The 24,444-nt window shown below is 50.2% G+C and overlaps 1 protein-coding gene across 1 annotated transcript in view; it reads right to left on the bottom strand.

Annotated features, from left to right (window-relative positions):
• Window positions 1–24,444, bottom strand: part of LOC147092802 (pyruvate carboxylase, mitochondrial-like) — a gene marked incomplete at its 5' end in the record, with an annotated part of 1,160,114 nt that overhangs the window by 79,637 nt on the left and 1,056,033 nt on the right. Inside the window, 2 exons of the mRNA XM_085976052.1 lie at window positions 8,155–8,334; window positions 9,470–9,714. Coding sequence (XP_085832178.1) covers window positions 8,155–8,334; window positions 9,470–9,714 — 425 coding nt within the window. The remainder of the gene's footprint in view (window positions 1–8,154; window positions 8,335–9,469; window positions 9,715–24,444) is intronic.

The raw sequence follows: 24,444 nt of genomic DNA, 5'->3' as shown, positions 1-24,444 counted from the left end.
GCCTGTTAACAGGTAGTTAACAGGCAGTTAAGAGGATTATCCCCATTTTTCCACCAGAGGTGCGGGCTTCCCGACGTCTTGAAACCCCGCCAGGGTCACCGAGGTGAGCAGAGGGTTTGTGGGGGTCGGAGGGGTGCAAAAGTGCGCTGTGAAGGTAAGTGATGGGTGCAAGTGTGGAGAGGTGAGTATGTGAGGTAAGTGAAAAGTGATAGAAAATGTTTACTTACCTTTGTTTCTTCCTGCAGGCTTCACTCATTGGGGATGCGGAGAGTCTCGCATCTGACCAGCAGAGATGACAGATGGCTGCTGCATTCTCCGATGCAACAACCATCTAATTTCTGCTCACAAAAGAGGTTTGATGAGTTTTGAATACAAGGACTCATCAAACAACAGAGAATGTCAGAGTTTGACAGAGCTGTCAAACGATGACAAGTCATCTGACGTTCTCTGTAACCGGCTTCCCCTTAATTGGCCTGCTGAGCCGGCTGGGCGGGCTTAACAAGATCAATCAAGGGAAAATAGCGTGGGTTGGTCACAAGTCGATGGAGGCGGGACTAAAGCCCGACAAGTGGGAGTCCCGCCTCCAAAAGCTCCCCATTGGCAAAGTCCAGCCTTTATTTTTCAAGGAGAAGGTGGCCTCTTCATTCTTCCTACCAAAATGTTTTAGCTCACACTTATCTATGTTGAAGTTCATTTGTGATTATATAGGTGAAACCTGAACCCTGTGAGGGCCCATCCCTTGGAACTGGGCGATGGAGGAGAGACATTGGAGGAGGGAAGCGGGGATAACCATGTGGGACGCTGCAGACTGGGTGAGGAGGATGTCGTTCACGGCCTTGGTGAAGGACGGTATAGTGATGGGAGAAGGGCGGAATCTGGACTGGAGGGATTCGAAGGTGGAGTTTCGGGAGAGTGGGTGCGGAGCTGAGGAGACAACAAATTCTAAAGAGAGGTTGGAAATGGCACAAGAGCTGGTGAGAATGGAAGAGCCGAGGCTGGGTATTTTGGGGAGCGGGTAACGGTGATTGTGTTGAAGGGGAGAGGGAGGTGCCGGCGGAGATGGAACAGTTTACAATTTTAGCTGACATGGAGGTCAGAAAGGGAAGTGAGGTGGTCAGGAGTATTACACAATGCTTTAAACTTAAAACATTTTCTTAAAAAGACTTGCATTTATATAGCGCCTTTCACAGCCCCAGGATGTCGTAAAGCATGTTATAGCCAATGAGATATTTTTGAAGAGTCACTAAGAGTCACTGTTGTAATGTAGGAAACGCAGCAGCAAGATCCCACAAACAGCAATGTGATAATGACCAGATCATCTGGTTTTAGTGATGTTGGGTGAGGGATAAATATTGGCCCAGGACACCGGGGAGAACTCCCCTGCTCTTCTTCCAATAGTGGCCGTGGGATCTTTTACATCCACCTGAGAGGGCAGGCGGGGCCTCGGTTTAACGTCTCATCCGAAAAACAGCACCTCCGACAGTGCAGCACTCCCTTAGTACTGCCCCTCCGACAGTGCAGCACTCCCTCAGTACTGCCCCTCCGGCAGTGCGGCGCTCCCTCAGTGCTGCCCCTCCGACAGTGCAGCGCTCCCTCAGTACTGCCCCTCCGACAGTGCAGCGCTCTCTCAGTACTGCCCCTCCGACAGTGCGGCGCTCCCTCAGTACTGCCCCTCTGACAGTGCAGCGCTCTCTCAGTACTGCCCCTCCGACAGTGCAGCGCTCTCTCAGTATTGCCCCTCCGAAAGTGCAGCGCTCCCTCAGTACTGCCTCTCCGACAGTGCGGCGCTCCCTTGGTACTGCCTGTCCGACAGTGCAGCGCTCCCTCAGTACTGAGCCTCTGACAGTGTGGCGCTCTCTCAGTACTGCCCCTCCGACAGTGCAGCGCTCCCTCAGTACTGCCTCTCCGACAGTCCAGCGCTCCCTCAGTGCTGCCTCTCCGACAGTGCGGCGCTCCCTTGGTACCGCCTGTCCGACAGTGCGGCGCTCCCTCAGTACTGAGCCTCTGACAGTGTGGCGCTCCCTCAGTACTGCCCCTCCGACAGTGCAGCGCTCCCTCAGTACTGCCTTCCAGGTAGTGCGGCGCTCCCTCAGTACTGCCCCTCCGACAGTGCAGCGCTCCCTCAGCACTGCCCATCCGACAGTGCGGTGCTCCCTCAGCACTGCACTGGGAGTGTCAGCCTGGATTATGGGATCAGGTCTCTGGAGTGGGGCTCGAACCCACGACCTCCTGACTCAGAGGCGCGAGAGAGCGACCGACTGTGCCACGTTGACTGCTTTAAACTTAAAAATAATAAAACATCTCAAATCCTGGAGACCTTTTCAGCTTATTTTAACTGAAGCTTTGATGACCTTAATGTGGCCGTGATCTCACGCCACCAAGTCCCAGCTCCAGACCACAATGGGGGGGCATCGCACGTTGAATCAGGGGAACTCCAGAATAGGCACGCCTACTCTACGACAAGCAGGCTTCCGACATTCCCGATCGACGCAGGCCACTCGCACTCGTCAGGTAAAGATGTTCTTAAATCAATTGTAAATCTCAGACAGATGGAATGTGACCTGCAGACTGGCAGCGTGTGATGGATTATCAACGCTTTGCCTCCTGACTTGCATATCAAACACCCTTGGCTCTGCTCAGATAGACAGCTTGGCCCTGCTAGGACATGACAAGCTCACCACGCACAGACACCGCACAAACATGAGAGAATCGCAAATGTAATTAACCTGTAACAATAGGCGGCCGACAGGGCCCCAGGGTTTCCTCCCCCTAAAACTACGGCCAGACTGACTTGTGCACCGACGGAAGGACAAAAGAATTCTCAAAAACGGCGGCTGACAGGATTCCATTTAGACTCGTGACGTATCTAAACATAGAAACATAGAAGACAGGAGCAGGAGTAGGCCATTTGGCCCCTCGAGCCTGCTCCGCCATTTAATCAGATCATGGCTGATCATCCAAATTCAGTACCCTGTCCCTGCTTTCTCCCCATATCCCTTCATCCCTTTAGCCTTAAGAAATATATCTAACTCCTTCTTGAATATATTTAATGAATTGGCCTCAACTGCCTTGTGTGGTAGAGAATTCCACAGGTTCACCACTCTCTGGGTGAAGAAATTCCAGCTCATCTCAGTCCTAAATGGCTTACCCCTTATCCTTAGACTGTGACCCCTGGTTCTGGACTCCCCCGCCATCGGGAACATCCTTCCTGCATCTAGTCTGTCCAGTCCTGTTAGAATTTTATAAGTTTCAATGAGATCCCCTCTCATTCTTCTAAACACCAGCGAGTATAGGCCCAATCGACCCAATCTCTCCTCATACGTCATTTCTGCCATCCCAGGTATCAGTCTGGTGAATCTTCGCTGCACTCTCTCCATGGCAAGAACATCCTTCCTCAGATAAGGCGACCAAAACTGCACACAATACTCAAGGTGTGGTCTCACCAAGGCCCTGTACAACTGCAGCAAGGCATCCTTGCTCCTGTACTCGAATCCTCTCGCTATGAAGGCCAACATACCATTTGCCTTCTTAACCGCCTGCTGCACCTGCATGCTTACCTTCAGTGACTGGTGCACAAGGACACCCAGGTCTCATTGCACTTCCCCTTTTCCCAATCTATTGCCGTTCAGATAATAATCTGCCTTCCTGTTTTTGCCACCAAAGTGGATAACCTCGCATTTATCCACATTATACTGCATCTGCCATGCATCTGCCCAATCACCCAACCTATCCAAATCATACTGGAGTTTCTCTGCATCCTCCTCACAGCACACATGCCCACCCAAAATATCTAAAATATCAAAGAGAAAACATCGGCCCAGAAGCTCCCGTAACTGGTCAATGAACGGCACCCGTCGTTAGTCAGGCTTTGCCCATTTAATCTCCGGGATTTTTTTACGATGTGAATTGTTGAAAGGGCGAGCTGACAACGTCGCAGCGAGGGGGAACCAGGGCATCTGGGACCCGAGAGAAGAGGGCAAGCAACAGAGCAATCAGATTGAAGGTGTGGGAAATTAAACAGCGCAAGGACTGAGCAGGAAGGGTCAATTAGAGTGGGTGAATTCAATGTCAAATCAGGTAGAGAGAGAGCGAAATAAAGAGAGGGAAAGAAAGATTAAGAGAGAGAGAAAAAAGAGAGAGAAAAAAGGGAGAAGTTACATTTTTTAAAATAAATCTCCAACAACAATTAAAAGCTGGAGGAATGAGACTCCACGCTAGTAATAGTTAATTTTCAGTACCAGAGAGGTTGACTGGCAGTAATTAACACTATCACCTCGTTGAAAGGGTGCTTCGACTTCAAATGGACAACTTTCTGTGACGAGTTGAATTTGTATCTATCGCGCAAATACAGCAACTTCACGCTGTTCAGTGCTTGTCAACAGGGAGGCAGACGGCGATGGGCCGTTTTTTTTTGCGAAGCTAACAGCGCATCTCGGACAGCAACTTTTGGATTTCCGCGCTTAAACCCCGCCTGAAGTCGCTGTAGCATTTATGCATAAATAGCGGCGATTGTTATATTGACAGCAAATTCTGAACCATTATATGAAAATCATAACATCGTAGAAACTTACAGCACAGGAGGAGGCCATTTGGCCCATCGTGCCTGTGCCGGCTCTTTGAAAGAGCTCTCCAATTAGTCCCACTCCTCCCTGCTCTTTCCCCCGTAGCCTATTTACATTTATATCTCTCCACCTATCCGCCTCTACTCTATCAAAGCCCTTCATGATTTTGAACACCTCTATTAAATCTCCCCTTAACCTTCTCTGCTCTAAGCAGAACAACCCCAGCTTCTCCAGTCTCTCCACATAACTGAAGTCCCTCATCCCTGGAACCATTCCAGTAAATCTCCTCCGCACCCTCTCCAAGGCCTTGACATCCTTCCTAAAGTGCGGTGCCCAGAATTGGACACGATACTCCAGCTGAGGCCTAACCAGTGATTGATAAAGGTTGCGCATAGCGTCCTTGCTTCTGTACTTTATTCCTCTATTAATAAAGCCAATATTTATATTTATAAATGTCATAAGCCGAAGAAAAATGGAATCTGCTACCATCACAATGCCTCCCAGGGAACTGTGCTATAACTAGAGGCAGGGAAATGGTGATTTACAAATCCGAATGGTGCTATTTTAGGCAAGGAATGACAGATAAATGGTTTTCAACACTTGTTCCTAATCAAGCACACCCTCTCATTCTACAATAGCAAAATACTGCGGATGCTGTAAATCTGAAATGACAACAGAAAATGCTGGGAAACACTCAGCAGGCCAGGCAGCATCCGTGGAGACAGAAACAAGAGTTAACGTTTCAGGTCTGTGACCCAGTACAGAAGATTGAGGGGTGATCTGATCGAGGTGTTTATAATGCTAATAGGATTCGACAGGGTACATAGAGAGAGAAACTATTTCCTCTGGTGGGGGGCGGAGGGGGGAGGGGGGCGGGAGTCCAGAACAAGGGGGCAGAACCTTATAATTAGAGCCAGGTCGGCCTGTTCAGGAGGGGAATCAATTTTTCACACATAGTGGAGTGGAAATCGGGAACCCTCTCCCTCAAAAGGCTGTGGTGTTGGGGGTCAACCGAAGCTTACAAGACTGAGATCGATAGATTTTGGTTGGATAAGGGTATCAAGGGATATGGAGCAATGTTCCCTCTCATTTTTTTCGGGTGCCCGCCCCCTTTAACGGGCCACGCAATCCATTCAAATTTCCGCCCTTGCGCGGTTTTTCCATTGATAAGTCGACAAGCGCCTGTGCGGGACCTCCAGACCGCCACGCAACCGCGCAGCTTAACGGGAACATTGATGTAGAGCTAAGGAAGTTAAATGGAGTTGAGGTACAGATCAGCCTTGATCTGATTGAATGGCGGAACAGGCCCGAGGGGCTGAATGGCCTCCTCCTCTTCCTATGTTCCTCATAGATTACTAAAAGTGTTTTACTTTTTAAGAAAAATAAAACCTATCCACCTCAAGTCCTGCTTTGTTGGACTGACTGCTGTGTATGTTTCTGGGTGTGTCGGAGTGGCTGTGCATCAGGAGATGTTGAGGGGTGTCTCAGGTGATTTGCCCACCTCTTTCCTTGTTACCCCGGCTGTCAGCTGAGCCGTGCGTGCTGGGGAAGGGCAGCCTGGGCCACAGTCACCAGTTGGATCCCCTCATCCACTGCTGCTCTGCAATGAACGGAAGCCCCGAATCCTTATCAAACTGTGGCGGGTAACAAAATTATGTTTACCTCCCCTCAGACAGCTCCTGCCTGGACCGGACGGCCTGTCAATCTCTGTCCTTATTTCCCCCCATCCTACCAGGTGGTCAGTGGGGACAATACAAAATCACGTGGTAGATCTCAGAGCCGCACACCTCAGAGAGCTCACACTGGCCTGCTCTGTCAGCGGAAATCTCTCCGCTGTCACCTGCTCCAACACAAGACGTGTACGGTGTCTGGTTCACCTCATAAACCCTGGCCACCCAGCCATGAACGGTATGTTTTCGAACTGTCCATCACAGACCAATGCTCAGCCTCGTCCTCGGCCTCTTACACTGTTCCAATGAAGCTCACCGTAAGCTCGAGGAACAGCACCTCATCTTTCGATTAGGCACCTTACAGCCTTCTGGACTCAACATCGAGTTCAACAATTTCAGATCATAACCTCGGCCGCTATCTTTTTTTTCCATATTTTTTCTCTCTCTCACATGGCAGCTGTCTTTCACGCTGCCATTGCCATTTACACTTCATCTAGACCCATCGTTTGTTTCTTAACTTGTCCCATTACCACCTCCTTTTGCCTCGCGCCATCATCCCTTTTGTCTCTTAATCTCTCCAGCTTTTTCCAGTTCTGACGAAGGGTCATCGGCCTGAAACGTTAACTCTGTTTCTCTCTCCACAGATGCTGCCTGACCTGCTGAGTATTTCCAGCATTTTTAGTTTTTATTACAGGCCAACGCTCTCCTGGCCAGCCTTCCACCAGAGAGATTTGGGTGTCCTCGTGCAAGGAACACAGAAAGCGAGCATGCAGGTACAGCAAGCAATAAGGAAGGCAAATGGCATGTTGGCCTTTATTGCAAGGGGGTTGGAGTATAAGAGTAAGGAAGTCTTGCTACAATTGTACAGGGCCTTGGTAAGACCACACCTGTGCACAGTTTTGGTCTCCTCGTATAAGGGAGTTGCCTTGGAGGTGGTGCAATGAAGGTTCACTAGATTGATTCCTGGGATGAGAGGATTTTCCTATGATGAGAGATTGAGTAGATTGGGCCTATACTCTGAGTAGATTGGGCCTATACTCTGAGTAGATTGGGCCTATACTCTGAGTAGATTGGGCCTATACTCTGAGTAGATTGGGCCGATACTCTGAGTAGATTGGGCCTATACTCTGAGTAGATTGGGCCGATACTCTCTGGAGTTTAGAAGAATGAGAGGTGATCGCATTGAAACATACAAGATTCTGAAGGGGATTGACAGGGTAGATGCAGAGAGGTTGTTTCCCCCTGGCTGGAGTGTCTAGAACTAGGGGGCACAGTCTCAGTATAAGGGGCCGGCTATTTAAGACTGAGATGAGGAGGAATTTCTTCACTCAGAGGGCTGTGAATCTTTGGAATTCTCTACGTCCAGAGGGCTGTGAATGCTGAGTCTTTGAGTACATTCAAGGCTATGATCGATAGATTTTTGGACTCTAGGGGAATCAAGGGATATGGGGATCGGGCGGGAAAGTGGAGTTGAGGTCGATGATCAGCCATGATCTTATTGAATGGTGGAGCAGGCTCGAGGCGCCGAATGGCCGACTCCTGCTCTTACTTCTGATGTTCTTATGAACCCTCCGTAACCTTGAGCACATCCAAAACTTGTGTCTGAACTCGCAGCAAGTCCCGTTCACCGGTCACCCGCTGTGCTCGCTGACCTACACTGGCTCCCGGTCAACCAACGCCGCGATTTAAAAATTCTCATCCTCGTGTTCAAATCCATCAATGGCCTCGCCCTTCTCCCCATCTCTGTAACCTCCTCCGGCCCTACAACCCGCCGAGATCTCTGCGCTCCTCCAATTCTGTCCTCTTGCGCATCCCCCTCCCCCACCCGATTTTCACCGCTCCGCCATTGGCGGTTTAGGGAGAGAATTCCAGAGCTCAGGGCCCAGGCAGCAGCAGGCACGGTGCGGGGAATGGGATCTTACCTTGGTGCGGAAAGGCTCGGGGAAGCCCCCGTGGGGAATTCCGATGTACCCCTGCAGGAACTCCACCAGTGACTGGGGGAAGGACAACTCCTCGGCGTCCTGCTCCACATCCTCCCGCGTCAGGTTGTTCTGCACCATGAACTGCGCCAGGTCGCCCACGATCTTCGAGGAAGGGGTCACCTAGCAACCAAAGAGAGCAAAGACCGTTGTTGAAAAGGAGCCGTAACTAGCCCTCTGTTCACCAGCCGTTTTCACACGGAACTGGGGGACCGAAAGGGACAGAGAAAGCCCTCGGTGCGTTGGCAGAAGATTTTGAACGTCTGGAAATTTGTTCGGCAGCACCTCCCAAACCCGCAACCTCCACCACCGAGAAGGACAAGGGCAGCAGACGCATGGGAACACCACCACCTCCATGCTCCCCTCTTGGTCACACACCATCCTGACTTGGAAATATATCGCCGATCCTTCATCGTCGCTGGATCAAAATCCTGGAACTCCCTCCCTAACAGCACTGTGGGAGCACCTTCACCACACGGACTGCAGCGGTTCAAGAAGGCGGCTCACCACCACCTTCTCAAGGGGCAATTAGGGACGGGCAATAAATTGCCAGCGACGCCCACATCCCATGAATGAACAAAAAAAAAGATGAACCATTCTCACCTCTAGTGGGTTCGAGCCCCATTCAGGGCTGGGGGCAGAAGGGCAGTGACCCCTGAGCCTGGACAGAAGGGTTACAAGTGCTGGGAGAATCAGGTGGGCACCATTCTGGTCGTACGACCCTGTGGCCCCGACAGGCCCCTCACCGCTTGGCCCGATGAATGAGGAGATCAGGAATACTGATTCAGCACCAGGGTCGCCAACTCTGGTTGGGCGTATTCCCTGGAGGTTTCATCATGTGACCTCCCGCCTCCAACCACCCCCGCCCCCGCCCCCACGCACTCCCGCCATTGGCCGCCCATCCTTGCGGCGCCCCGCCTGCCCACGGCCAATCGGAAAGCGGAGAGACTCTTCGTTACCCCGGCTGGACGATTCTCGGCTGCCTGTCACACCGCCTTTCTTTCCCGTCTCAGAGATTGTCATAACTCATAAACAAAATTTAAAAAACCAAAACCATTTATCAACGCCCCAGTGATTTTTTTCTCCCGGTTGTGGCTCGCAGCCAGTGTCCCAGAGATGAATCTTCCGATTCCCGGAGATTCCAGGGCAATCCTGGCGGGTTGGCCACCCTCCAATATTTATAAACGCACGGGAGGGTTCAGGAATACCGATTTCTAACACCACCCCCATGCCGCCTGCAAGGACCTTTGGGTCTCACCTTTATCAAGTCTCCGAGCAGCTTGTTGGCCTCGGTGTATGCCTTCTTGACCGCCTTGAACTTGTTGCCCAGGCCCATGCTGTGGGCCTGGAAGTGCAGGTTGGTGTACTGGCCCCCGGGGATCTCGTTCTGATAGACGTCGGCGTTACCCGATTTCATGGTGGCCGTGCAGTCGAACGGGGCGTACAGCTGGCGGGTCACCTCCCAGTACTCGTTGTAATCGTAGACTTTCTCCAGGTCGATTTCTGAACAGATGGAGCACAGACCGCCAGTTAGTTTCGCTACAGTTCCCAGCCAAGCACATCGGCAAACCATCTACGTCGCAGCACCAGTTCTGGGGCCCGCACTTTAGGAAGGATGTAAAGGCCTTGGAGAGGGCGCAGAGGAGATTTACTGGAATGGTACCAGGGATGAGGGACTTCAGTTACGTGGAGAGACTGGAGAAGCTGGGGCTGTTCTCCTTAGAGCAGAGAAGGTTAAGGGGAGATTGACCAGAATGGTACCAGGGATGAGGGACTTCAGTTACGTGGAGAGACTGGAGAAGCTGGGATTGTTCTCCTTAGAGCAGAGAAGGTTAAGGGGAGATTTAATAGAGGTGTTCAAAATTATGATGGATTTCGATAGAGTAGATAGGGAGAACCAGTGGCAGGAGGGTCGGTAACCAGAGGACACAGATTTAAGGTGATTGGCAAAAGAACCAGAGGGGGAGAGGAGGAGAATTTTTTTTTACACAGCGAGTTGTTGTGATCTGGAACGCGCTGCCTGAAAGGGCGGTGGAAGCAGATTCAATAGTAACTTTCAAAAGGGGAATTGGATAAACACTTGAAGGGGAAAAATTTGCAGGGCTGTGGGGAAAGAGCAGGGGGGAGTGGGACTAATTGGAGAGCTCTTTCAAAGAGCCGGCACAGGCACGATGGGCCGAATGGCCTCCTCCTGTGCTATATCCGACTATGATTCTAATTTCCGACAGAAGGATTGTTTTGTTTCTTTTCTGTAGAATAAAAATCATTAACCGGTTTCAATAAGACGAGGGCTCCAGTCTCATTCACTAGGCACTGAATCACACACTACCCAGACGCTATCTGTCTGCTCCACGTTGCAAAGCTATTGAGCCGTTGGCAGGCTAACTGCAGCCTCCGAGACTGGATACACCACAGTGACCAAACATGATTATAAATATGTCATTGTTCATTTCTCTACATTTGCCTGGTTCAACTCTCAGTAAAAGGGTAGCATTAGCAAGGATGTTCCGGTCTGCAACACAAGTGAAGTTGTAAACAGCCAAGTTCTCCACAGATAACTGTGGGTTCAAGTGCCAGCCACAATCCTTTCCCTTTTGAAAAGGTGCCCATCATGTTTTGGGGGTTTTATCACGTTCAATATCATCGGCCATAAGCGGACCTCGCGTCCCCTACACTCCGGAGTGCGCCTCCTTTCTGCCCGACCCATTGATTGCGACAGGGAACCCTTACTGTGTAACTTAACTTGACATTCAACAGCATTACAATCGCCGAATCTCCCACCATCAACATTCTGGGAGTCACCATTGACCAGAAACTTAACTGGACCAGCCACATAAATACTGTGGCAACAAGAGCAGTTCAGAGGCTGGGTATTCTGCGGCGAGTGTCTCACCTCCTGACTCCCCAAAGCCTTTCCACCATCTACAAGGCACAAGTAAGGAGTGTGATGGAATACTCTTCACTTGCCTGGATGAGTGCAGTTCCAACAACACTCAAGAGGCTCGACACCATCTAGGACAAAGCAGCCTGCTTGATTGGCACCCCATCCACCACCTTCAACATTCACTCCCTCCACCACCGGCGCACTGTGGCTGCAGTGTGTACCATCTACAAGATGCACTGCAGCAACTCGCCAAGGCTTCTTTGGCAGCAACTCCCAAACCCGCGACCTCTACCACCTAGAAGGACAAGGGCAGCAAAGGGAGTTCCAGGATTTTGACCCAACGCTGATATACTTCCAAGTCAGGATGGTGTGTGACTTGGAGGGGAACTTGGAGATGGTGGTGTTCCCATGCGCCTGCTGCACTTGTCCTTCTAAGTGGTAGAGGTCGTGGGTTTGGGAGGTGCTGCCGAAGGAGCCTTGGCGAGTTGCTGCAGTGCATCTTGTAGATGGTACTAGGGTTGCAAAGGGGTGGAAAGTTTCCGGTAAATTTCTGGAAATTTTCCACGGGAAGTTTAGCTTGGGAATTTTGGGAATTTTGCCCAAAAAAGCACATGCTAGCATAATATTGTTTTTTTTGTATTTCTTTCTTTTTTTCCACAGGCCCTCTCTTAAAATTACTAACAGAGATGGAATCTTAATTATTAAGGAATTTCTTAATCAATATATGTTTATCTTCTTACTTGGCTTGTTTTAATAATTACAAGTTTTGTGTGTGACTGTGAACAAATGTGTCCTGATTGGTTGGATGAGTGGATGAGCGATTAGCTCCCTCTATTTGTAATATTTGCATATCGAATTGTGATTGGCCTGCAGGCATCTGTAAGACTGCTATAGTTTTTTTAAGATCCAGGTTAGGGGTCCTGAGGGAAGTCATTTTGTTTTCTGCTGATGTTGTGATGATGCAGTAAGTAAATCAGACTTTATACCAGATAAACCAGTTACTTGTTAAACTCTGTTGTCCTTCAATTTAAAATATACAAAATAATACACTATTGGTGATGTAGCGTCGTGTGTGTACAGGTCATGCTTCCATCACATGGAGCATCAGCAAAAATGTACTCACCCTGTTGCAATCGTGCTGATCGACCGCAGTTCGACAGAGATGAATGCCCTTTATTTCTCTGCATAGAACAATGCCACGTTTACCGTCGGATGTGTGGAAGCATTTTACCCCAGGCATTAAAGATGGAAAGACTGTGTACATGTGCAAATACTGTAGAAAGCCATATGTAAAGAATGCCACAAAGATGCAGCAGCATTTATCCAAATGCAACAACTTCACTCATATTACGTCTATTGGGTGCGCAGCTCATGGGCTTAACCTGCTCCTCAAGGACATCATGGGTTTGAGAACCATGGAAGCACTGTACAAGAGAGCCAAGCAAGTTGTTAAGTATGTCAGGGGAAAACAGGTAGTTGCAGCAACCTACAACTCCAAGCAAATGACAAAGAACAAGAACACCACACTGAAGCTGCCCAACAACACTAGATGGGGTGGTGTTGTCATAATGTACAACAGCCTTCTGGAGGGTAAGGAGTCGCTGCAAGAAATGGCAATATCCCAGTCTGGGGATATGGAAACCACCATCAAGAAAATACTGCTGGATGATGTGTTTTGGTTAGCAGCCTTAAACTACTCTCACCAGTAGCATCTGCAATTGCTCAGATTGAAGGAGATGACGCTGTCTTGTCAGATGTTCTCAGGCTTTTTACTGATTTAAAAGAACAAATCAGCATTGCCCTACCCACATCCCTGCTGCTCAAAGCAGAGGAGAAGGCAATTGTTCAACTCATACAGACGCGTCAAGAATTTTGTGTCAAGCCGATTCATGCTGCAGCATACATGCTGGACCCAAAGCATGTTGGGAGACCAATACTTTCTGGAGAACAGATCAACAGCGCTTACAGTGTGATTTCTACCCTCTCACACCATCTCAATCTGGATGTGGGCAAAAGTTCTGGGAAGTCTGGCAAAGTTCTCTACCAAGCAAGGTCTTTGGAATGGGGATGGGTTATGGGAATCATGCAAGCATATCAGTGCACATACCTGGTGGAAGGGACTTTGTGCATCTGAGGCCCTGTCACCTATTGCATCGGTGATACTCCAAATCCCACCTTCATCAGCGGCCTCTGAACGAAACTGGTCACTTTTTGGGAATACGCATACAAAGGTGCGCAACAGGCTGACTAACAAGAGAGTGGAGAAACTGGTGGCTATCCGGGCGAACCTACAACTTATTGAGCCAGATACAGAAGTGTCCACCACACAGCTAGACACTGACACAGAGGAGGAAATGGACACGTCAGAACCAGAGTCAGAGAATCAGGAGGAGCAATGAGGAGTAGAAGACTCAGAAGACTCATGAGTAGAAGACTCAAAGGGACAAAATAAGGACAAATTACAGGCTAAATAAGCTGACGCTCTTTTTATTTTATTTTAGATGGGTCTTTTTTGTGGGGGTTCAATAAAGTTCAAAATTATAACCTAAATAAAGTTTTGAAAGCCTGTTTTTATTTGTATGGAACAGTATGTCTATTTTGACGACAAAGATAATATAAGGGTCAGAGACAAAAACCATCAGTGTGCAAAAAAACTCAAAATTCCCATAAATTCCCAAAATTCCCATAAATTCCCATGGAAAGTTTCCTCTTTTAAAAATTCCCAGAATTTTGCAACCCTAGATGGTACACACTGCAGCCACGGTGCGCCGGTGGTGAAGGGAGTGAATGTTTAAGGTGGTGGATGGGGTACCAATCAAGTGGGCTGCTTTGTCCTGGATGGTATCGAGTTTCTTGAGTGTTGTTGGAACTGCACTCATCCAGGCAAGTGGAGAGTATTCCATCACACTCCTGACTTGTGCCTTGTAGATGGTGGAAAGGCTGGCACAGATTAAATCATTCAGCCTTGCAGCTGATGGTTGTGAATTTTTAACACTATCTGCCCACTGAAGGTTGGCTGGTTTCGACCAACATAGTCCAGTTAAAGAAAGTCCCTAACACAAATTGCCCATCATGAAGTGCTCTGGCCAATCTGGCCATCTTCTCAAAAGGTCTCGGGATCAGCTATCAATCAAAGTCGCTACCTCATGCTGGGACCCAACCTTGGAATCTATGAGCATGGGGGCATCTTGTAATGACAATCTGCTTCTCAACACGTGCGGGGGAACAAGGGGGCATAACCTGGAAGTTAGAGCCAGGCCGTTCAGGGGTGATGTCAGGAAGCACTTCTTCACACAAAGGCTAGTGGAAATCTGGAACTCTGGTGAGGCTGGGGGTCAATTGGAGCTTTCAAGACTGAGATTGATAGATTTCTGTTAGGCAACAGTATTAAGGGTTAAGGAACCAAGGCGGGCAGATGGTGTTAAGATACAGATCAGGCACGATCTTGCTGAATGGCAGAGCAGGCTCGAAGGGCTAAATGGCCTCCTCCTGTTCCTAATGTGAGAAATCGTTAATAATATTTAGGATTACAAATTTCTCCCCTCCAGGCATTGATTAACCAATTAACACCTCAGGCAATCGTTCTGTGGCCATGATAGATGCGCATAACCTGGGATCCATTCCCAATCAACCCATCTGTTCCCAGCTGCTGGTGTTGTGCTGACGAGGGGCTTTGTTATATTTTGTGTTGCTGGAAGAGGCAGGTCAGGCTCACCCCAGGCTTGCTGTATCCGGCAACACAACATACAAGTTAACAATCGAACCTTTACAACAAGCTCGTTTGTGTCACAGTGCTGCGGTCCCAGAAAGCTTTTCAAAATAGAAGTGCCGTGGGGGAGGCTAGTGTTTGATTGCGTGTTTAAGGAAATGGAATCCACATCCTGCCTCATCTATATTTCGGTCAGCTTTAGTGACGTCAATTTAGAGGCAAGAATTTTATTACCATCAAGCTGGGGGATGTCTGGGAAATTAGCTATTAATCTACTTTCTGTGGCCAGTGTCTGCATCACCCAAATGTCAGGTACAGCAAGTGTTTGCTTATTCATTCACGGGATGTGGGCGTCGCTGGCAAGGCCCAGCGCTTATTGCCCTTCCCTAATTGCCCTGAGCCGCCTTCTTGAACCGCTGCAGTCCGTGTGGTGAAGGTGCTCCCACAGTGCTGTTAGGGAGGGAGTTCCAGGATTTTGACCCAGCGATGATGAAGGAATGGCCGATATATTTCCAAGTCAGGATGGTGTGTGATTTGGAGGGGTACTTGGAGGTGATGATATTCCCATGCGCCTGCTGCCCTTGTCCTTCAAGGTGGTTGAGGTCACGGGATTGGGAGGTGCTGCCGAAGAAGCCTTGGGGAGTTGCTGCAGTGCATCTTGTAGATGGTACACACTGCAGCCACGGTGCGCCGGTGGTGGAGGGAGTGAATGTTTAAGGTGGTGGATGGGGTGCCAATCAAGTGGGCTGCTTTGTCTTGTATGGTGTCGAGCTTCTTGAGTATTGTTGGAGCTGCACTCATCCAGGCAAGTGGAGAGTATTCTATCACACTCCTGACTTGAGCCTTGTGGATGGTGGAAAGGCTTTGAGGAGTCAGGAGGTGAGACACTCACTGCAGAATACCCAGACTCTGACCTGCGCTTGTAGCCACAGTATTTATGTGGCTGGTCCAGTTAAGTTTCTGGTCAATGGTGACCCCCAGGATGTTGATAGTGGGGGATTTGATGATGGTAATGCTCCCTCTACACTGTCCCATCAAACACACCCAGGGGAGGTACAGCAATGGGGTAGATACAGAGTAAAGCTCCCTCTACACTGTCCCATCAAACACTCCCAGGGCAGGTACAGCACGGATTAGATACAGAGTAAAGCTCCCTCTACACTAACCCATCAAACATTCCCAGGGCAGGTACAGCACAGGTTAGATACAGAGCAAATCTCCCTCTACACTGTCCCGTCAAACACTCCCAGGGCAGGTACAGCACGGGGTAGATACAGAACAAAGCTCCCTCTACACTGTCCCATCAATCACTCCCAGGGCAGGTACAGCACGGGTTAGATTCAGAGCAAAGCTTCCTCTACACTGTCCCGTCAAACACTCCCAAGGCAGGTACAGCATGTGGTAGATACAGAGTAAAGCTCCCTCTACATTGTCCTGTCAAACACTCCCAGGGCAGGTACAGCATGGGGTAGATACAGAGTAAAGCTCCCTCTACACTGTCCCATCAAACACTCCCAGGGCAGGTACAGCACGGATTAGATACAGAGTAAAGCTCCCTCTACACTGTCCCATCAAAATTCCCAGGGCAGGTATAGCACGGGTTAGATACAGAGCAAAGCTCCCTCTACAGTGTCCCGTCAAACACTCCCAGGGCAGGTATAGCACGGGGTAGATACAGTAGAGCTCCCTCTACACTGTCCCATCAAACACTCCCAGGGCAGGTACAGCACAGGTTAGATACAGAGCAAAGCTCCCTCTACATTGACCCGTCAAACACTTCCAGGGCAGGTACAGCACGGGTTAGATACAGAGTAAAGCTCCCTCTACACTGTCCCATCAAACACTCCCAGGGCAGGTACAGCACGCGTTAGCTACAGGGTAAAGCTCCCTCTACACTGTCCCATCAAACATTCCCAGGGCAGGTACAGCACGGGTTAGTTACAGAGTAAAGCTCCCTCTACACTGTTTCATCAAACACTCCCAGGGCAGGTACAGCACGGGTTAGATACAGAGTAAAGCTCCCTCTAGACTGTCCCATCAAACACTTCCAGGGCAGGTACAGCACGGGTTAGATACAGAGTAAAGCTCCCTCTACAGTGTCCCGTCAAACACTCCCAGGGCAGGTATAGCACGGGGTAGATACAGTAGAGCTCCCTCTACACTGTCCCATCAAACACTCCCAGGGCAGGTACAGCACAGGTTAGATACAGAGCAAAGCTCCCTCTACATTGACCCGTCAAACACTTCCAGGGCAGGTACAGCACGGGTTAGATACAGAGTAAAGCTCCCTCTACACTGTCCCATCAAACACTCCCAGGGCAGGTACAGCACGCGTTAGCTACAGGGTAAAGCTCCCTCTACACTGTCCCATCAAACATTCCCAGGGCAGGTACAGCACGGGTTAGTTACAGAGTAAAGCTCCCTCTACACTGTTTCATCAAACACTCCCAGGGCAGGTACAGCACGGGTTAGATACAGAGTAAAGCTCCCTCTAGACTGTCCCATCAAACACTTCCAGGGCAGGTACAGCACGGGTTAGATACAGAGTAAAGCTCCCTCTACACTTTCCCATCATACAGTCCCAGGGAAAGTACATCACGGGTTAGATACAGAGTAAAGCTCCCTCTACACTGTCCCCATCAAACACTCCCAGGGCAGGTACAGCACGGGTTAGATACAAAGTAAAGCTCCCTCTATACTGTCCCATCAAACACTCCCAGGGCAGGTACAGCACGGGTTAGATACAGAGTAAAGCTCCCTCTACACTGTCCCATCAAACACTCCCAGGGCAGGTACAGCACGGGTTAGATACAGAGTAAAGCTCCCTCTACACTGTCCCATCAAACACTCCCGGGACAGGTACAGCACGGGTTAGATACAGAGTAAAGCTCCCTCTACACTGTCCCATCAAACACTCCCAGGGCAGGTACAGCACGGGTTAGATACAGAGTAAAGCTCCCTCAACATTGACCCATCAAACACTTCCAGGGCAGGTACAGCACGGGTTAGATACAGAGTAAAGCTCCCTCTACACTGTCCCTTCAAACACTCCCAGGTGAGGTACAGGACGGGTTAGATACAGAGTAAAGCTCCCTCTACACTGTCCCATCAAACACTCCCAGGGCAGGTACAGCACGGGTTAGTTACAGAGTAAAGCTCCCTCTACACTGTTTCATCAAACACTCCCAGGGCAGGTACAGCACGGGTTAGATACAGAGTAAAGCTCCCTCTAGACTGTCCCATCAAACACTTCCAGGGCAGGTACAGCACGGGTTAGATACAGAGTAAAGCTCCCTCTACACTTTCCCATCATACACTCCCAGGGAAAGTACATCACGGGTTAGATACAGAGTAAAGCTCCCTCTACACTGTCCCATCAAACACTCCCAGGGCAGGTACAGTACAGGTTAGATACAGAGTAAAGCTCCCTCCACACTGTCCCCATCAAACACTCACGGGGCAGGTACAGCACGGGTTAGATACAGAGTAAAGCTCCCTCTATACTGTCCCATCAAACACTCCCAGGGCAGGTACAGCACGGGTTAGATACAGAGTAAAGCTCCCTCTACACTATCCCATCAAACACTCCCAGGGCAGGTACAGCACGGGTTAGATACAGAGTAAAGCTCCCTCTACACTGTCCCATCAAACACTCCCGGGACAGGTACAGCACGGGTTAGATACAGAGTAAATCTCCCTCTACACTGTCCGATCAAACACTCCCAGGGTAGGTACAGCACGGTTAGATACAGAGTAAAGCTCCCTCTACGCTGTCCCATCAAACACTCCCAGGGTAGGTACAGCATGGATTAGATACAGAGTAAAGCTGCCTGTATACTGTCCCATCAAACACTCCCAGGGCAGCTACAGCACGGTTAGATACAGAGTAAAGCTCAATCTACACTGTCACATCAAACACTCTCAGGGCAGGTACAGCACGGCTTAGATACAGAGTAAAGCTCCCTCTACACTGTCCCATCAAACACTTCCAGGGCAGGTACAGCACGGGTTAGATTTAGAGTAAAGCTCCCTCTACACTGTCCCATCAAACGCTCCCAGGGCAGGTACAGCATGGGTTAGATAGAGAGTAATGCTCCTTCTACAATGTCCGATCAAACACTCCCAGGGCAGGTACAGCACGGGTTAGATACAGAGTAAAGCTCCCTCTACACTGTCCCATCAAACACTCCCAGGGCAGATACAGCACGGGTTAGATACAGAACAAAGCTCCCTCTACACTGTCCAATCAAACACTCCCAGGGCAGGTACAGCACGGGTTAGCTACAGTGCAGCACACCCTCAGTACTGCCCCTCCGACAGTGTGGCGATCCCTCAGTACTGCCACTCTGGCAGTGCAGCACTCCCTCAGTACTGCCCTTTTGACAGTGCAGCGTGCCTCAGTACTGCCCCTCCGACAGTGCGGCGCTCCCTCAGTACTGCCCCTCCGACAGTGCAGCGCTGCCTCGGTACTGCCCCTCTGACAGTGCGGCGCTCCCTCAGTACTGCCCCTCCGACAGTGTGGCACTCCCTCAATACTGCCCCTCCAACAGTGCGGTGCTCCCTCAGTGCTGCCCCTCCGACAGTGCGGCACTCCCTCAGTACTGCCACTCTGACAGTGCAGCGCTCCCTCAGTACTGCCCCTTCGACAGTGCAGCGCTCCCTCAGTACTGCCCCTCCGACAGTGCGGCGCTCCCTCAGTACTGCCACTCTGACAGTGCAGCGCTCCCTCAGTACTGCCCCTTTGACAGTGCAACGCTCCCTCAATACTGCCCCTCCGACAGTGTGGCGCACCCTCAGTACTGCCCATCCGACAGTGCAGCGCTCCCTCAGTACTGCCCCTCCGACAGTGCGGTGCTCCCTTTGTACCGCCCCTCTGACAGTGCGGCGCTCCCCCAGTACTGCCCCTCCGACAGTGTGGCGCTTCCTCAGTACTGCCCCTCCGACAGTGCGGCACTCCCTCAGTACTGCCCCTCCGACAGTGCGGCACTCCCTCAGTACTGCCCCTGCAACAGTGCAGCGCTCCTTCAGTACTGCCCCTCCGACAGTGCGGCGCTCCCTCAGTACTGCCCCTCCGACAGTGCAGTGCTCCCTCGGTACTGCCCCTCTGACAGTGCGGTGTTCCTCATTACTGGTCTGGGAATGCCAGCCTATGGGCTCAAGTCTGTGGAGTGGGGGCTCGAACCCACATCCTTCTGACTCAGAGGGCGAGAGAACGATACTGACTGGGCAAAGCTGATGCTACGGGATAGGCTGACAAAAGGATCGCTTTCTTAAAACGGGGTCATTCTTCCCACCCAGGCAGAGCGTGGATGACGCAGGAAGTGAGTTTAAGGGTCAGGCTGTGAAACGCCGATCACGTGATCAATTTGTAAACAGGTGACCCTCCCCCCTCCCCACCCCAGGAAGCTCATTCTTTGGCTCATCCTGAAGGTGTAGCATCAGTCAGCCACACAAAGCTTGTAGCATGGCGGGGGGGCGCAGGGTTGGCAGAAACAGCTAATACAGAGGGATAGGGTTGTGTGGGGAGCAATTCCTTCAGTTAGAGAATTATTTATCATCAGGACATAGGAACAGGAGGAGGCCATTCAGCCCCTCGAGCCTGTTCCTCCATTCAATTAGATTGCGGCTGATCTGTACCTTAACTCCATCTACCCGCCTTGGTTCCGTATCCCTCAATACCTTTACCCAGCAAAAATCCATCAATCACAGTTTTGAAATTTTCAATTGACCCCCCAGCCTCCACAGCTTTTTGGGGGAGAGAGTTCCAGATTTCCACAACCCTGGGATGGCAGGAATGACGTATGAGGAGAGATTGGGTCGATTGGGCTGGAGTTTAGAAGAATGAGAGGGGATCTCATTGAAACTTATAAAATTCTAACAGGACTAGACAGACTAGATGCAGGAAGGATGTTCCCGATGGCGGGGGAGTCCAGAACCAGGGGTCACAGTCTAAGGATAAGGGGTAAGCCATTTAGGACAGAGATGAGGAGGAATTTCTTCACCCAGAGAGTGGTGAACCTGTGGAATTCTCTACCACACAAGGCAGTTGAGGCCAATTCATTAAATATATTCAAGAAGGAGTTAGAGATATTTCTTAAGGCTAAAGGGATCAAGGGATATGGGGAGAAGGCAGGGACAGGGCACTGAGTTTGGATGATCAGCCATGATCTCATTAAATGGCGGAGCAGGCTCGAGGGGCCGAATGGCCTACTCCTGCTCCTATCTTCTATGTTTCGATGTGCTTCTTGACCCCACCCCTGAACGGCCTGGCTCTAATTTCATCACAGAATAATACATAAGAGAGGGGAGGTGGGGGGTTAATCAGGAGGACAGGACTTCCTCTGAGTGGGGGTCTCTCACACTGACCAGGGAACCATCAGCCAGCTGTTTCTAGCACAGAACAGGCGCATTACAATTTTAATAGCAGCCCCTGCCACAGAGTGTGGGGAAGATCCCGCAGCCATCAGCAAGGTGAGGACTGCGGCAGTCTGGCAGACCGACAGCACATTTACAAGCCAGCGTCTGCTGGGGTTCCGCTTTGCTGTGATGAATTCCTCAGGAGTGCAGCGGTGATTTCTCGCGAGCAGGATCGTTAGGTCTCATCAATCACTTTTATTCCCTTTTTGCCAATGTGTTCTGTACCGTTACCGTACCCCTCAGAGTGCTGCTGTCAGCGGAACTGCCTGTTATTCGAGGAATGCGCTGCTCACTGACGGTTATGGGGCCGGCAAAATACAGCGGGACGGTGCTCTCTAACCCCAACACACCGAGTCAACCAGGCTCTGCGCTCCTCCAATTCTGGTCTCTCGAGCATCCCCTGATTTCCATCGCTCCACCATTGGTGGCCGTGCCTTCAGCTGCCTGGGCCCTAAGCTCTGGAATTCCCTCCCTAAACCTCTCCGACTCTCTCTCCTCCTTTAAGACGCTCCTTAAAACCGACCTCTGTGACCAAGCTTTTGGTCACCTGTCCCTAATATCTCCTTATGTGGCTCGGTGTCAAACTTTGTCTGATAATCGCTCCTGTGAAGCACCTTGGGACGTTTTACTATGTTAAAGGCGCTGTACAAATACAGGTTGTTGCTGTTAAATGGAACTCGTCCCCCATTGGAGGTTCATAATGGGAGCGCGCATAAGAGGAGGAGGCCTCTAGCAGGAACACCAGTACAACGGAGCGATTTGCAATGGGAGTTAGTCATAGAACGATACAGCACAGGAGGAGGCCATTCGGCCCATCGTGCCTGTGCCGGCTCTTTGAAAGAGCTCTCCGATTAGTCCCACTCCCTTGCTCTTTCACCAAAGCCCTGCAAATTTTTCTCCTTTTCAAATATTCTCCTTTTGAAAGTTACTATTGAATCTGCTCCCACCGCCCTTTCAGGCAGCGCGTTCCAGATAACAACAACTCACTGTGTAAAAAAATGCTTCCTCTCTCCCCGGTTCTTTAGCCAATGATCTTCAATCTGTGTCCTCTGGTTACCGACCCTCCTGCCACTGGAAACAGTTTCTCCTTATTTACTCTATCAAAACCCCATATCATTTTGAACACCTCTATTAAATCTCCTCTTAACCTTCTCTGCTCTAAGGAGAACAAGCCCAGCTTATCCAGTATCTCCACAGAACTGAAGTCCATCATCCCTGCCATCGGTATCTGTTTAATGTTTAACCGCAGCCTTCTTACTATCTCTGTTATTTTTAAATAATTCTGTTTGACAGGGAGTGGTGGTGACATCACAGGCAGCAATGCACAGTTACCGAATCTGGCATTCAGGAGCTGATCTTCCATAGTTGTAGCCTGCAGCTGGTGCAACAGGCCCACTATATCGCTGACTGTCTCACCTACCGCTGAACAGTGTTGGCATCTAACTCTGTGCCCACTCCTGCCGCCCAATCCCTTCGGTCTTGACTCCACCCTGTGTGACCGTGACCCCTTTGTATTCTCTGTCCTCGGCACGGTCAAGCACACCAACCTGCCCCCACCCACCTCTCCCTCCTGACTCCGCTCCAAGCAGTCCTAACGGAGCCAGGACATCTGCCGCACAAAGCCCACATGGCCATCTCTGGTGTGCCCCCGGGTTCCATCCTCGGCCCCCTCCTACTTCTCATCCGCATCCTGGTGACGTTATCCATAATTAATAACCTAGTCACAGGCAGGTTAAAATAGAAATTCAAACAAATCCCCAAGGACAGCTAGCATGTAGGTACAGCAAGCAATTAGGAAGACAAATGGTATGTTAGCCTTTATTGCAAGTGGGTTTGAGTATAAGAAATCACAGAAACCCCACAGTGCAGATAGAGGCCATTTCGGCCCATCGAGCCTGCACCGACACATATCCCACTCTATCCCCGTAACCCCACGTATTTAATCCCCCTAACACTAAGGGTCAATTTATCATAGCCAATCAACCTAACCCGCACATCTTTGGACTGTGGGAGGAAACCGGAGCACCCGGAGGAAACCCACGCAAACACGGGGAGAATGTGCAAACTCCACACAAACAGTCGCCCGAGGCCGGATTCGAACCCGGGTCCCTGGTGCTGTGAGGCAACAGTGCTAACCACTATGCCACCGTGAGGAAGACTTGCTGCAATTATACAGGGCTTTGGTGAGACCACACCTGGAGTATTGTGCACAGTTTTGGTCTCCTTACCTAAGGAAGGACATACTTGCCTTAGAGGCAGTGCAACGAAGGTTCACTAGATTAATCCCTGGGATGCGAGGGCTGTCCTATGATGAGAGATTGAGTAAATTGGGCCGATACTCTTTAGAGTTTAGAAGACTGAGAGGTGATCTCATTGAAACATATAACATTCTTGGAGAAATAACAGCAGAAAATGCTGGAAAACCTCAGCAGGCCAGGCAACATCCGTGGAGAGGGAAATAGAGTCGGGTCGAAACCCTGTCACGACCTGAAACGTTGACTCTATTTCTCTCTCCACAGATGTTGCCTGGCCTGCTGAGTTTTTCCAGCATTTTCTGTTGTTATTTCGGATTTCCAGCATCCGCAGTATTTTGCTATCGTAACATTCTTAGAGGGCTTGACAGGGTAGATGCTGAGAGCTGGAGTGTCTAGAACCAGGGGTGACGGTCTCAGGATAAGGGATCGGCCATTTAAGACTGAGATGAGGAGGAATTTCTTCACTCAGAGGGTTGTGAATCTTTGGAATTCTCTACCCCAGAGGGCTGTGGATGCTGAATCGTTGAGTATATTCAAGGCTGAGATCGATAGATTTTTGGACTCTAGGGGAATCAAGGGATATGGGGATCGGGCGGGAATGTAGAGTTGAGGTCGAAGATCAGCCATGATCTTATTGAATGGAGGAGCAGGCTCGAGGGGCCGAATGGCCAACTCCTGCTTCTATTTCTTATGTTCGTATTTACCCCAGATTATTAAGAGAAACAAGGGAGGAGATTGCTGAGGTACTGACTATGATCAGGAGGAGTCTATGAACGTTAGGGAAGCACCTGTAGACTGGAACTAGACTGACGAAAAGCAGGTACGCAAGTAACATCAGGAATAAGGGGAGAAAGAGCTTGTTCCTATACTGTATTGTGTATTGATGTACTTGGCCCCAGTAAAATCCTTACTCTCTGCCGCCCTGTCAGCTAGTGTCAGCCATGGCTCAGTGGGCAGCACTCTCACCT

The sequence above is a fragment of the Somniosus microcephalus genome, unplaced genomic scaffold (genome assembly GCF_052327205.1).
Source record: "Somniosus microcephalus isolate GS21.2 unplaced genomic scaffold, FLI_Smic_1.0 unresolved_chr2, whole genome shotgun sequence".
Lineage (NCBI taxonomy): Eukaryota > Metazoa > Chordata > Chondrichthyes > Squaliformes > Somniosidae > Somniosus > Somniosus microcephalus.
Note: the sequence above shows the minus strand (reverse complement) of the source record. Positions and strands in the feature narration are given on the sequence as shown.